Source organism: Podarcis gaigeae (genome assembly GCF_964106915.1).
Source record: "Podarcis gaigeae genome assembly, chromosome: 10".
Taxonomy (NCBI): domain Eukaryota; kingdom Metazoa; phylum Chordata; class Lepidosauria; order Squamata; family Lacertidae; genus Podarcis; species Podarcis gaigeae.
The window spans coordinates 21571686-21586980 of NC_139686.1; the positions used below are offsets into that span (position 1 = coordinate 21571686).

At 44.9% G+C, this 15295-nt stretch overlaps 1 protein-coding gene across 7 annotated transcripts in view; it reads right to left on the minus strand.

The window, feature by feature from the left end:
- DGKI (diacylglycerol kinase iota) overlaps positions 1–15295 on the minus strand; it is a 240220-nt gene that overhangs the window by 67470 nt on the left and 157455 nt on the right. For 4 of the 7 annotated variants that reach the window (XM_083700075.1, XM_083700074.1, XM_083700076.1 and 1 more), the window contains one exon: positions 7629–7691. The exons of the other annotated variants lie outside the window; for them this stretch is intronic. In XM_083700075.1, coding sequence (XP_083556201.1) covers positions 7629–7691 — 63 coding nt within the window. The remainder of the gene's footprint in view (positions 1–7628; positions 7692–15295) is intronic. 7 annotated transcript variants of the gene reach the window in all.

The following is a 15295-nucleotide window of genomic DNA, read 5'->3' on the forward strand; positions in this document are numbered from 1 at the left end:
TCATTGCATCCTAAGGCACATGTTAGCAAAAATGATAGTCATTTGTATTAGGCAGTGCTAATGACACTGAACACTGTTGGAATTCTCACTTGTATGCCAAAAACCCTGCCACAGAGTTGGCTTTCCAAAGTGGTGGAATGATAAATTCATAGTAACTTTCTGCCCAGCATGAAGCCTAGATGTATGTATTCTGGCCATCAGCATCAGTAGCCAATGAGCCAAATGAACTCTTGCACAAATGGGTTTGTACACAAGCAAAGCTGTGAACTCTAAAAATTCTTCCCAAGCACGTTTTCCTCCATGCCATAAATATTTTTCATTTATGTATCCGTTTCAATCGCTGTAATCCCACTTTGCATATGAACAATTCCCAAGGCAATTTGCAAATAAGAACACACACAAAATACACTGAAAAAAGATCGAAATTTACAATTAATGAAACAGATTGTAGCAAATAAACTATCAAAGACACAGCCAAGTTCTTATCTGGGGGTGGGGGAGGAATGGAGCCATAGAAATCCCCTGAAAACGGGTAGTCCAAAATTTTGGGGCTGCAACAGAAAAGGCCCTGATTTGTGGCCCTTTTGGCAGATTCTTGCTGGCAAGATCTGTGGTGGAGCTCATTTGGAGGAAGCATACACACAGAGAATCAGAATCCAATCCGTTTAAGTCCATAATTGAAATGGGCCTTGAAACAGAGTAGTGGCTGGTACAGTTCTTTTTCAGACATCATATTTAGGATCTTATAAAAGACTCTGAGCCAAGCCCCAAAGGAGAGAGAAAAGCATATAACAGTAGCAGATGCGGCCCTCTAGGCCTCTCTATCTGGCCCTTAGGGATTTCCAAAATCAGAGACCTTTTCCCAAACCACGTACATCTACATCCCTGCTCAATGTTGCCAGCCTTGAGTTTTTAATTGTGACAATGCTTCTTATTTGCCCAGCTAAAGAGGGGTGTCTGCACAGAAACATTTGGATCCAACTGCACCAGTCTATTTTGCCTTTGGCACCACTTAGAAGATTGCCCATGAGGATATGTGGACCTTGGGCTGAAAACACTTCTCCACCCATGGACAAGAGAACTAGAAACCACAATGAAATGTAGGATGCTCCCTTATACAAAGCAAGACCATTGGCTAGCTCACGTTTCATGCACTCCATGGTTTGGGGCAGGGGACATGCTGATGCTGCAGATTAAACCTGGGACCTGCATGCTAAGCAGATGCTCTGAGCCTATTGTGGTGTAGTGGTTAGATTCATACACCTATTGTGGTTAGATTCATACACCTATTGTAGAGCGGTAGATTCATAATCTGGGGAACCGGGTTCGCGTCTCCGCTCCTCCACATGCAGCTGCTGGGTGACCTTGGGCCAGTCACACTTCTTTGAAGTCTCTCAGCCTCACTCACCTCACAGAGTGTTTGTTGTGGGGGAGGAAGGGAAGGGAAAGGAGAATGTTAGCTGCTTTGAGACTCCTTCGGGTAGTGATAAAGCGGGATATCAAATCCATACTCTTCTCTTCTTCTCTTCTATTGCTAGAGAAAATGAGATTGCTGAGCTTCACAGCCAAGGGTCAACAGAACAACCTCCCATACCCCCAGGGCCTGTAAGGCTGGAACCTAGACCCTCATGGGTGCCTTCCATTGAACTTGAAGAACCAACTGCCTCATCACCAGTCCACTGGTGCAGGAAGTACACCATGTACGTATTAGGCTATAGAACAGAAGGGTGCCCATCTTCCAGTCAGAGGACTGACCCTTTAAGAATCTGAGGTTACCCACAATGGGGAAGAGCATGGGAGAGGTAGTCTGGGGGCAGAGGCTGAAAAAGGCTCAGGTTGCTCTCAAACTTTATCAGAGCATTTGGAGCTATCCATGGTCCTGAAACTCCTGCTCAGCCTTGCTTCATGGGATCTAGCAACAGTGCAGAACACAAAAGGGCAGGGCAGCCATAGATCCAGGAGATGATGTTGGTGGGATGAAGAGGAAGCCCACACTGGACCTGAAGTCCCTTCTCCCAATGTCTAGGACTAAAGCATATGAAATCTATAGCAGGCCAACACTCCCAAAGTCCATCTCCCTTCAGGTGCCAGCTTCCTCTCATGCCCACCTGGGAAAATGTACCCAGACACACCGCTCTGACAATATGACACACACCTGTGTTGAAGCTGTGTGACTCTAACACTGCCTGGTTAATTATCCAGACCCTGTGGAAATACTGCTGCTGTAGCAGCATTTGGAATGTGTATTTCTGCCTCCACTGACATGCAAAAAGAAAAAAATGAGATAATCCAGGCTAGCGGTTGAACCCAGAGCACTCATCTGACATCTAAACAACATTTCTGCCACAGCACCAGTTTGATTCAGCCGGATGAAAACTTTTAATTAAAAACACACCCTTATTCTCCTTCCAATTATTTACAAGTCTTGTGAACCATATCTTATCCTTCAAGTGTCTGCGTAAAGTCAGACAAGGGAGGAATTCAGTCACAGATTTCTGACAGATTTTTTAAAAAGGAAAGAAAACAGTCTACATCACATCCCATTGAAATTCTAGCTTAGCTGGTATGATTCAGTGAGAAATCTGCCTCCATTTAAAAACAAAAATCCCCTGAAATTAAACTTCAGAAAATGCACATCTCCCCTGGGCCATGTTTGCAGTGACAGATTAATGAATTACCTATCTTCCGGAGAAGAAATAAACATGCAAAACTAATTAAATCCCCTTGCCTTTAGAACAATAGGGAGAAGGAAAACAGCGGCCACAAAAGAAAAATAATTAACCTTGCTACTGAGATTTCGTTGTCAGAGCTTAGAAGTGATACATTAAAAATGAGGCTCTCTTTGACAATGCTTTACTCATTCAAAACATAAATAGATGCCATCGGAGGAGAGAGAAAAGAGTTTTGGGGCATCTTAAAGACAATGGCTCACGTCTCCAAAAGGGTACGGGAGAATGTGATGCTAACAGCCAATACCAAGATGAAGGTCTATCAGACTTGTGTGTTGAGCACACTCTCCTATGGAAGTGAGTCGTGGGCAACTTGCAACTGCCAGGAGCAACTCCGCAACACCTTCCTCGTGTGTTGCATCCAAACAATTTGGGGCATCACATGGCAGGACAGTCTCTCAAACAAAGATGTGCTCTCCCTAGCCCACATTCCCAATATGTTTGCACTCCTGTCTCAGTGATATCTATTGTTGGCTTGGTTATGTCCACAAAATGGAAGGTGGCAGGATCCCCAGGGAGCTGGCGTCAGGCACCAGGCCCAATGGCAGACCAACTCTGTGTCACAAAGATGTCTGCAAATGTTTCTCCCGTATCAGTCTCTGCAACCACAGCCGGCATAGCAACTCTCCAACGGTTTGACCCCCAAAGGCACACTCTTCCGTTGTCTCCTAAGACACAGTGCAGACATACAGAATACTTGGCCGAAGTTTCCCCACAGACTCCCTCTATTTAAATTACAGAAATTATTTACACATTTAGTCACATATCTGCTTCCTATTCATATAAAATAGCCAATTTTATGAAAATATCTGTCATCTATTGGGGTGATCCTCCCCTATCCGGCAGCCAGTAAACTGGCACCCTAACAGGGATACCCAAAATCCCATGAAATACAGCAGCTACGGTCTGTGACATTTCAGTGCAAACCTCCAGCATATACAAACTAATCACAGATAGCATTCAATATAGCATTAACCATCAGTAGCACCATCCACAGGCTTTTACTGAACCCAAAATCAACTCTGTTGGCACTGAGTGACTGGCAAGGAATGCAAACACCTGAGCACATGTTCATTTGGGTGGCAAGTTAAGTCGCAGCAGATGAGCATGCAATGCCTTCCGACAAATCCATGCAGGTGTGTCTAATGCCACAGAGTCAGAGACAACACATCACAGACTAATAGTGTATCAGCAACAGTTCTTTTCCTCCAATATGTCTCCAGGAGATTTACTTGGAGCAGGATTTACTTGGTGCAGTGCTTAGAGTGTTGGACTAGGACCTGGGAGACCAGGGTTCAAATCCCCATTCGGCCAGGAAGGTCGTTGGGTGACTTAGGACCTCTTTACCTAACCTACCTCCCCACAAGGTTTTTGTGGGCATCAAATGAGGTGGAGAACCATATACACTATTTTGAGCTCCTTGGAGAAAACAGTAGGATATAAATGCAACAAATGCAAATGCATTTTCATGTGCTTACCTTCCCCTTGAATTAATTTATTTTGTAGCAATGAGGCCCATGGTACGTACCCCCAAACAGCTACAAGGGAGACTGGTTCCTTCATGTTCAGTGTATTTTGCATATTTTGTTAATATCCTACTAACATTATGAGTGAGGATTTGTACCTAGCAAAAATAGCACCACTCATGACCAAGAGGGAGGTATCAATAGGCTTGGGGAAATGTTTTTGTTTAAATCTAGCGAGGTTTTCCTAGTAGCTATTGAGAGTCTTATCTTCTATTAATTTGTCTAATCCTCATTTTAAACCATCCCAGTTGGTGGCAATCATTGCCTCTTGGGGGAGTGAATTCCATAGCTTAACTATACACTGTGTAAATATGTCCTTTTTTTAGTGTGGCTTGACACCAAAACAGCCCATCAAGGACCGAATATCCTCAGTAACTATAGAATGGTGGCTGAATGTTGAAGGTTGGGGAATGGGGAATGAAAATACAAGGGTACCTCGGGTTACAAACACCTCAGGTTACAAACACTTCGGGTTACAGACTCGGCTAACCTGGAAGTAGTACCTCAGATTAAGAACTTTACCTCAGGATGAGAACAGAAATCATGTGCCAGCAGCGCAGCGGCAGCAGGAGGCCCCATTAGCTAAAGTGGTACCTCAGGTTAAGAACGATTTCAGGTTAAGAACGGACCTACAGAACAAATTAAGTTCATAACCAGAGGTAACACTGTATTCAAAAAGGGCTGGCTGCCTGCCTGCCTGGAACCGTCCACACTGCAACATTTTGTTATGGTTTCAACTTGCTAAATACAATCAATTCACCTTCAATGCATTAGCCAATGTGTATGTATGTTGTGTTTGTCTGGCAATTATTCCTGGTCTCCATAGGTTCCCTTACTGCAGAGTTCTCCATAGGATCAGGTATGAATGAATTAACATTTTGAGAGTTCCACAGATAACAAAAAATGAGGTTTCAGATGGTCTGGTATACAGTTGCAGATCATACTGATTTCAGCTAGGCAGAGAAGGCAGCTAAGTGTTTGTTTGTTTTTTGTGCTCATATGAATAATTAGTACTGGTTACTTCAACACTAGCAGTAATAGCCTTTCTTGGGTCTGTCTTTTGAGATGTAAATGGCATTAACATCTCCAGCTCCCACAACATTTTATATGGATCAGAAACAGCCCATTACTGTTTCCTGCCCAGAATGTCAATAAAAGGAAATATGTCTTTGATTACTGTTTTATTAGGAAATAATTAACACTTTGAGAAAGTACAGGAATGTTGATGAATGCAGCAAGGTGCTGTTTGTGTGGGCAGCAATGATGAATACGGTAATTCTGATGTTAGCCAAATATTTACAAAAGCCAGCAGATTGAGCTTTCTCTCTGCAGGCAAATGGCCATATAAAATGAATGTGGTTTGAATGCCAACTCAAAATCTTCAATACAATTTCAGAGAAGGTCACACCATTTAATGATGTAGAACACTGGCTAACAATTCGTAGACTTCACAATCCAAAATTCAAGACCATTTCCATAAGATAAATGGACCAAAATATTTGAAGGTTATTTGCAGCCAGTCACTCATATTCCTCAAAAACCAATTCAGCCACGTCATTCCAACAGGATTTCAGAAACAACACGCATTGCCAAGCTGAAGGAGAACATTTGAATCTCAAAGCAACTAGCATCCCAAATCCAATTTCTGTAGTTCCCCTTGGGTTTGTGCTTTAATTTATCAGACATGCTAATTGTCAGTCATTGTGCAGCTGCCTGATTAATCTATTCTTTTCAGATCTGGAGATACAGAATAGCTTTGACTAACAAATTAGCTGAGGTCCCTTTGTAAAAATTGCCACTTTCTTCAAGTCTTGACCTGACGTATAAAAATTAACTGAGATGCTGAAAATGTTAGAGAAGCTGAGCAGAGAGGTCAAGTGGATCTGAAATCGTTGCAAAGCTAGGAAACAACATGACGCTGGTAAGCACATTGCAGGGGGAGCGAGCACCGTATTCATGCACCTACTTCCCATCTCTATGTCGATAGCTATGTGGCAGCATTCTGATAGCCAGTGTGGAGCAGTGGTTGGACTGTTGGACTAGGACAGTGTTTCCCAAACTTGGGTCTCCAGCTGTTTTTGGACTACAACTCCCATCATCCTTAGCTAGCAGCACCAGTGATTAGGGATGATGGGAACTATAGTCCAAAAACAGCTGGAGATCCAAGTTTGAGAAACACTGGATGGGGATCTGGGAGACCAAGCTTCAAATCATCACTCAGCTATGAAGGTCACTTGGGCTGGTTGCTGACTCTCAGCATAACCTGTTTCACAGGGTTGTTGTGAGAATAAAATGGGGAGGAAAGGAGCTGTGTACTCCACCGTGGCTCCTTGGAGGAAAAGTGGGATATAAGTTCAAAAGTGGGATATAAGTTCAAAAAATAAAATTATTTTGTTTTGTGGTGGTGTTATTGTACATTATTTGATTTTCATTGCATTATTCAATTTGTATTGTGTGTCATGTAGATGACAAAAGTTACATATTTTGGGAGCAAATTCCATAGGATAATCATGTACTTTGTGCCGAAGTTCTCTTTGTCCTCATTGTAAACATTTCCTGAGGACCTAGAGAGGGAGTGATGTCTAGTTACATGTAAATATGACCCTGGCTTACAGATCTCCCTCCAGAAGTCAGGAAACTAGGGCTGGTTGCTCCTCGAGGCCTTTGTTGAAAGAGCCAAAAAGAAAGAAAAGAAAATCAGGGAACAACCACCAAGTATTTAACTGCCCCACCAGCCAAATTCTGTGTAGGTATATGAAAAGGTAGTCAAGTTGCAATTCTGCCAGGCCCTAACCATAATCCCCAAGTTTCTCCTCAGCTCTGTCCCTGGCCTGCTGGATGTTCTCTGAGCTATGCCACTGACCCACCAGATTTTCCCCCATTATTAAGCTTTTTTTGAAAATACAAATTATGCAGCATAACAAAACAGATGCATAGCCAGTTTAAGACACCTCGATTACTGCTTGTGTTGATAAACACTTTCCTTCTCCTTTAAGTTTCATTTACAGGGATTTTTTGTTTGTAGTGTTTCGAGATTAAAAAAGAAAATACGTAACTCAGAAGGTCCAAAGTCTAGAGCATATCAAGGACGGAGGCAGAAGACAAGCATTATCCTACAGGAATGTCAGGCAGTGCTCTAGCTCTGCTTAGAGGGCAAGTATTTTCAGCAACCTTACAACCACATGACCTCTGCCCAATTAAAACTCCTCTTTTGCACAGTAGGAACTACCTCATTGGACATGCTAGGTTTGGATGAAAGTGCTTCAGGGTGATGGAAGGATGAGCACATAACAAACCATGCAGGGTGGGAAGAGGTGGAGCAAGGAGAAGCGGAGGGCATTTCAAAGAAGGGAGAGAAAAGAGGAGTACTCACATGGCGAAGGAATCAGGGGGAGCTGAAACTCTCCTCAGGTCAGCAGAGGGCACTTTAGGGATGCTATAGGCAGCAGGAAATGTGCAGCCGGGAGAGGATCAGCACAACGGCATGGACAGACAGGGAAAAAGCCCAGAGAGAGAGAGAGAGAGAGAGAGACATACAACAACATTTAAACAGAAACAAAAGGAAGGCATCATGTTGAGGCAAAATGGAGATGTGTGCTAAGCTGCAAGGCAGCACAACCATCAATGGAAAAGCCAATGGGAGGTATCAGCAAGCGCAATGGAGGAAAATGGCGTCTGGTTATGGGGCATGGTGGAACTCTGAGGCAACAAGGCAGGTAGCTGTCAATGGCAGAGTTAAGGATATAAGGCTGTAAGGTGAGTCCTGCTGGATTGTCTATTCCAACTTTCTATTCTCATAGTGGCCAAACAGATGCCCATGGGAAGCCCACAAACAGAGCCTGAGGGCAACAGTGCTCTCCCCAACTTGTGATCTCCCAGCAACTGGTTTTCAGAGGTAGACTGCCTCCAATATTGGAGGCAAAGCATAACCAATGGTTTGGTACCTTGGCTGGGCTTCATGAGGTTCCTAGGGTTTGAGCCCTGCAGCACTACAAGACCTTGGGGTATGAAGCATCCTTTATAGAAAAAGGGGCTACAGTTCTTCATCCTAAGAGGATGTATGCAACCATCTTTGGAGAGATACAAGCACATCATTGCCACAAACTCCCCCAACCTCTCTCACTTGTTCACCCCACTTCAGTGGTTCCCTTCCCTTCCCCCTCATCCCTATTTCTGAATTTCTGAGGCAATCAGCTCCATGCTTTGGACCAACCATGAACTGTTTCCATGAAGATGAGTCAAACAAGACACGGGCTCAAAAACACATGGCCCAGATGGCATCTGAATGAGGGGGGCAGGATTGCCAATGGAGCCAGTGACGTGCATAGAAATGTCCACATGGAAATACATTGTGATGGCCTTTGGGGCTTCACACAGCACCTCTTCACCCTGGCTTTGGAGATGCATATTTTTAGGACTCACCTTATTTCTGTGATTTGGGGTGTTTAAAACTGTTTTCAATATTGTGTACTGTTGTGCCTTAATAGTAATGCTATATTTTGTTGTAAAGTGCCCTGGGACCTTAGGGTGAATTGTGTTGTTGTAGTTGTTAGATCAATAGCCCAAGTGAGAAAATGTGAGTCCACAACTGGGTCCACAGAATGGTCTGAAGGCATCAGCATCGCAGTCCCTGAAACTAAGCAGATCTGGAAGAGCCAGTGGGAGATCCTTTCTGAACCCCTGGTTCTCAGGCCTGAGATCCCTGGAGTTCTTTGGTTAACAGTTTTTTAATAGTTCAGTTTTGAAATGGCATTTCATCACACAGAATATCCCCACCCCCAAAAAAATGCAAACTGAAAGAAAAAAATACGGAGGAAGCTGTCGTCCCTCATTGACTGTGTTACAGAGAAACCCATTTCAACTTTGTCTTTGGATCATAAAATGCATGATGGGAAACTGGATGCTGATTATATAGCACTTTTCTCTTCAAAGTGACATTCAGATTACATATCAGGCCAGGTTCTCCAATCTGCCGGCACTGCAGCGTTGTCACTATCAAGTCAATTTCCCTCTCTTTCATCTATCATCAGTGGGATGGGTATTTTTCCCCCTCCCCTCTGTCTATTAGAGATTCTGGGACTGGAGTTTAGCTGGCAATTCTGTTAATGATGCATGAGGCGGACTGAAACGCAGCTCATTCTTCTAAAGCAAAATTGACTCTCTCCCAGATTAACTTCAGTAAAACTTTGCCACCGAATTTAACAAGCGTGACTCAGAAGACAAATGGACAAAAGATAAGAGCCATAAACAAACATGATATCTCTTTGTTCACATCTATACCTCCTATTTCTCCCCTATCTGGAGACAAGCAATATTGACACTGCACATTGGTGGCGCTTAAACTTTTATCCTAAGTTGCACCTTACCTTCTGCCTCTGAAAGAATTTCCCATTATTCTTATTTATATCCTTGTAAACATAGCTTTTGGCAACAACAGACGCTGACTCAGTGCAGTTGCAGAGAGCAGAGAGGTCCTAGTTTACCAAACCTTTAGCCACAGGAGGACTAGAAAGGAAGTTTGGTGTAGTGGTTGCAGGGGCGAACGAAGGCATCGTGACACCCGGGGCTGCAAACCGCTATGTATGGCGCATGTGTGGTGTCACTACTTACAGCGCATGTGCCGTATGTAGCGATGCCGCACATGCACTGTACATAGTAGTTTGCCAGCGGCGGCGCTCCAGCACTGTGCAGATGGTGCCGGGATCCTCTGCTCGTGCTATCTGTACAGTGCTTGAGTGGTGCCAGTGGCAAACTGCTATGTACAGCGCATGTGCGGCATTGTTGTTGTACAGCACATGCGTGCAACGCTGCACATGCACTGTACATAGTGGTTTGCCGCCGGCGCCAGGATCCTCTGCTTGCAGCTGCGAATGGAGGATCCTCCGCATGCGGCAGTGGTGTGATGGCTGCTCGTGCTGCCGCGAGCCCCTGCGGGGTGCCTTCTTGTCACCCCGCCCCAGACATGGCACCCAGGGCGCACCGCCCGCCCCCCCCCCATTGCGACACCACTGAGTGGTTGTAGCGTCTGATTAGACCCGGGAGACAACAGCTCAAACCTCCACTCAGCCATGAAGCTCACCAGCTGATCTTGGGCCAGTCACTCACTCTCAGCTTAACCTACCTCACTGGGCTGTTGTGATGATAAAATGGGGAGGAGAGGAACTATGCATGCCACCTTCAGCTCCTTGGAGGAAAGGTGGGAAAGAAATGCAGTAAATAAATACATGAAATGCAAGATTTTTCCTGAAGTCGGGGAGGGGAAATTCTGGAGTAGAGCTATATTTTTCCCCATAATGTGAATACTGCCCCCTATGCCCAATCTAAAGCATGTGGAGAGGTCAATTTGTCTGTACATGGTGTCCCCTGTTATATATAATATATAGTAGCTCCAGGCTTTGTGTCCATCAATAAATAGCAGAGATGGCTGCCCTGGAGTAGCAGAATTCTAGGCCCTCCATCTCCTAAGATGGAAATCCCTAAAGGGGAAAACACACACACACACACACACACACACACACACACACGTCAGATCCTTGAAACATCAGGGTCTGAGATGGACAATAGTATCCTTGTCTCTTCCATTTGCAGCCCCATTGTTTTATACAAGTGGGTGGAGCAAAACCTAAAGGGGGTAGAGGATGGCAGGATTTGACAACACCTATTGCAGAAACATGCTTGTGAGCCTGAACCAACCTTTTCCCCATTTAAAAATGATCTTAGGCTGCCCACCCTTTGTGGGTTTTGCGGTAAGAGACACACCAGTGAACATGTGGGATTTGCATTGGCTGTGCAATAAACTATGGCTATGCAAACAGTGCTCTTGCCACTGCACATCCTGCTGGCCAGCCGCACAACTCAGCAGCTTCAAGTGTTTTAAAGGGAGAACAGAATTCCCATGGTTCAGCCACCCTGCCCTTCTGTACTTTGGCTTGCTCTGAGCCAAAGCAGTAGCCACTGTTAAGACTTCCTGCTGCAGGTTTTGAAAGAGAGGTGGACAAAGTACAGACTTTTCTAGTGACCAGGGTCTCTTGGAGGATGTAGGCTACCTCTGGTGGCAAGATCCAGGTGACAAATCCAGCCACTGAGGAAAACATCGCCTGGTTCTGCTGCTGTGGTGCCAACAGTGAGGTCCAGCGCCAAGGGCCTTCTGGCGGTTCCCTCATTGTGAGAAGCCAAGTTACAGGAAACCAGGCAGAGGGCCTTCTCAGTAGTGGTGCCTGCCCTGTGGAACGCCCTCCCACCAGGTGTCAAAGAGAACAACAACTACCAGACTTTTAGAAGACATCTGAAGGCAGCCTTGTTTAGAGAAGCTTTTAATGTTTGATGCATTGCTGTATTTTAATATTTTGTTGCAAGCTGCCCAGAGTGGCTGGGGAAGCCTAGCCAGATAGGCCGTTATAAATTATTATTATTATTATTATTATTATTATTATTATTATTATTATTATTATATAACAGTGGCTGCAATGCACTCCCTGGAGGTCAGAGCTACCACCACCTTCTCGGCACCCCAACCCCCATGCTGCCTCCACAGTGGAATCTCAGCGAACAGGAGACACTCCTGCTCTTTCACCCATAAGGAGGAAATGGTGGGGCTGCCCTCTGGGGCTTCCTGGGCTCCACACCCACCTTTGATTCCCACTTCAACTGTTGCATAAGGTTGATTTGACTCCCTTCTCCTTTGTTCCCGATGTAGATATTCACTCTTCCTGGCTGGGAAGAGGCACCATTTTGTGGTTCACCTCAGGTACCAAAGTGCCTTGGGTAAGCACTGCCACTACCAAATTTAAGCTGTCTAAGCTGCCAACCTAGCAGTTCGAAAGCACGTCAAGTGCAAGTAGATAAGTAGGTACCATTCCAGCGGGAAGGTAAACAGTGTTTCCGTGCGCTGCTCTGGTTTGCCAGAAGCGGCTTAGTCATGCTGGCCACATGACCCGGAAGCTGTACAGAAAGCTCCATGCAAACAGGAACTGCTGCCCCATCACCTTCAATGGCAGATGATACCCCAAGCATGCAGCCCCATTGAAACATGCACTCCCATTCAGTATTCGGAATGCTTCCTAATATTAAAGAAAATGGGGCAATTTCCAGCCATGCAGAGCCCCATAGTCCTGGAATACACCAGAGTAGAAGGATGCTATTATGTAACTCGGAAGGGTCTGTCATCATCAACATCTAAAAGATAAAGCCAGCAGGAAGCCTGCAAATTCACTCAATATATATTAAATGTGGACACTGTTTGCCAATTTAACCAAACATTCTGTAAATATTATCCCAGACTTTTAAAGTTTAAACTCATTTGCTCTGGCAATGTTTGCATGTGTTTCACATTCGCTTCCTGCATAGAATTTGGGGGAGGAACTCAGAGGGATGTTTGCTGAAGGAAAACGTTTTAAGCAAATATTGTAGGCTGTAGAAAATAGTTTTCAGTTCCGTACAGCATAGCGACATTTCCTATCAACTAGTTTCATCTTGCATACTGTGCCACAGAGGCAAGCCTCAACCCAATTCATAGATCGCCTAAACAGGATTATTTATTCTAATTTAGCCCACAAATCAGGGCCAAAACTGATTCAAACCCAGATGCTTCTGTTTTATTAGTTTGTGGGATTATAGCTGCTTTTTTCTCATCAGTGCATAAGAAGCAAGCAAACATTAATAAGATGTGTGTTCTTCAGTCAATATTCTTGCTTCTGTTGACATGCTCAAAGCTCTCAATTCCCAGAATAGTCCTTCATTTAGGACAGATGTGATGACCTACTCCAGTTAAAGTTACAGTGGTACCTCGGGTTACAGACGCTTCAGGTTACAGACTCTGCTAACCCAGAAAATAGTACCTCAGGTTAAGAACTTTACCTCAGGATGAGAACACAAATCGTGCAGCAGCGACACAGCAGCAGCGGGAGGCCCCGTTAGCTAAAGTGGTACCTCAGGTTAAGAACAGTTTCAGGTTAAGAACAGACCTCCAGAATGAATTAAGTTCTTAACCCGAGGTACCACTGTACTTCTGAGCACATTCATATGGCAACTTCCTGTCCTCCAGCTTGGACATTGGAGTTGATGTTATGTGGCTTCCTTGGTAAACAGAACCCTAAGGGCCAAAGTAGATATCCTGGGGCCACTCACTATTCAGGAACCCACCCATTCAATATGTGAGTTGGGAAAGGGGCAGGGGTTTTGCTTTAACAATTTGAAAGACTGCTTTGGGGGCCGCTTTCTCTCACAAACTGGCCTTACCATGACATTTGCCTTTGCTATGTGTCCCACTGCCATCCAAAGTCTACTCAGCTCTTAAGTAGGCCCAAGTGGCAGCCTCATTAAGGTGCTTAGATGGGCTGTGAATACTTTTTTTGTTTCACTGCCTTTTCAGTTAGCCCTCCCCACTTTCTTCTGTTTCCGCTCTATCTTGTGAAGTTTTCATTCTGTTCTCATTTTATATTAGGTTTATTATTATTAGGAGCAGCAGGAGGTATGTTATGGACCCTTTAATTAACGTCGTAAACCACAGACGTATGTGAGAGAGGAGCACTTAGCCTGACTCTCCTCCCTTCCCTTGGCACAGTCATTTGTGAGGCATTTCCTTGACTTTGTTATAAGAATTTTAAGGTCTCAAACACAGAATAAATATTCATAAACGCACACAGATCTAAATATATGAACCATGTGAAATAGTATAGGAGAGCAATCCTGGAGCCATTCTGGCTCGCCCAATGACCTTTAAGGTGTATTTGTGAATGAATAGGGTGGGCCTGTGACCTGGATTCAGGAACTAAAGTAATAACCATCACAAAAGAATGGCCAGACTGCCCAGGTAATGCAATCAGTGACCATTATCAGGTGTCCTGGCAAACAGGATTTCTGCTGTAGACCACCTCCTCTGCTGTAGACCGCTTCCTTCTGTGATGTATGTATGATGTTTTAGGGGGGTGGTCTTGGGCTACAGGGTGGGCAATTTCAAAAGTCTATATAAGAGCTTGCACACCATTGTTCAGGGTTCTCCTCCCTCCAGCGTGTGGTGAGCTTGTTGCAACAGTTCCTTGAATAAAGATCAGGCTTACTAGCCGCTTTGCTTTTCAATTTACTCTGGTTGGCTTTTGTTATTTCTCCTACCAATAGGGAACCCACTTAAGGACTCTATGTGGGCTCTGGAAAGGAGCAGTTTTTTTTTCTTATAACAACTTCCTTACAGGAAGCAAACCAGTAAGGGAGAAAGTGTCTGAGGCAGAGGTAAATTCAGGGTCACTCCCCCCCCCCCCAAGTAAGGCCCACTCTGCCTCTCATATTATGTATGTGAATGGGGAGGGCATGTGAGGGGGATGAGGTATCTGCTATCTAGAGTGGCTACTTACACATCACCCAAAAACCAAAAAGAGGGCATAAAAGGACAATTTGCAAAGGTATTGTATATACTAATTTATACATCTAGATGCACATTCAGAAAATAATTGCCATAATTTAAAAAGAAACACAATGCATCTTAACATAGTGGGGAAGATTGTGACCACGGAAGCTCAGCCTGCTGTCTAGGTTCTACCTATGGTTGGGCCAGTGGCGTAGCGTGGGTTGTCAGCACCCGGGGCAAGGCAAGTAATTTGCGCCCCCTAACCCGTGGATTTGCGCCCCCTAACCCTAACCCCCAGATGTTGCACCCGGTGCGGCCGGCCCCCCCTGTACCCCCCATGCTATGCCACTGGGTTGGGCCACTCCAAGACCCCTGGTTACACTCCCTTCTTAGGGTTCTTTCTCAGACTTAGACGGGACACCTCTTCACATAGAGGACTCCTTCAGTCAGAGGACTGTCCTCTGACAGTCCTTCAGATAGATGGACGTCCTCTGTAAAGTAGGGCAAAATTAAGGAAGAAATGGTAAGGCAATAGGACCATCTGCAGTCCAGCATCCAGCACTCTAGGAAGGACATGGCTGCAAGGGTGTACAGGGGTCTTCAGAAGCAAAGTGACTGCAGAGAGAAAGAGAGCTGGTGGAAATTGGAGTCTCCTCTTGGACCTCAGGAGACTCTTTGCCTAGGTCACTTAGCTGATG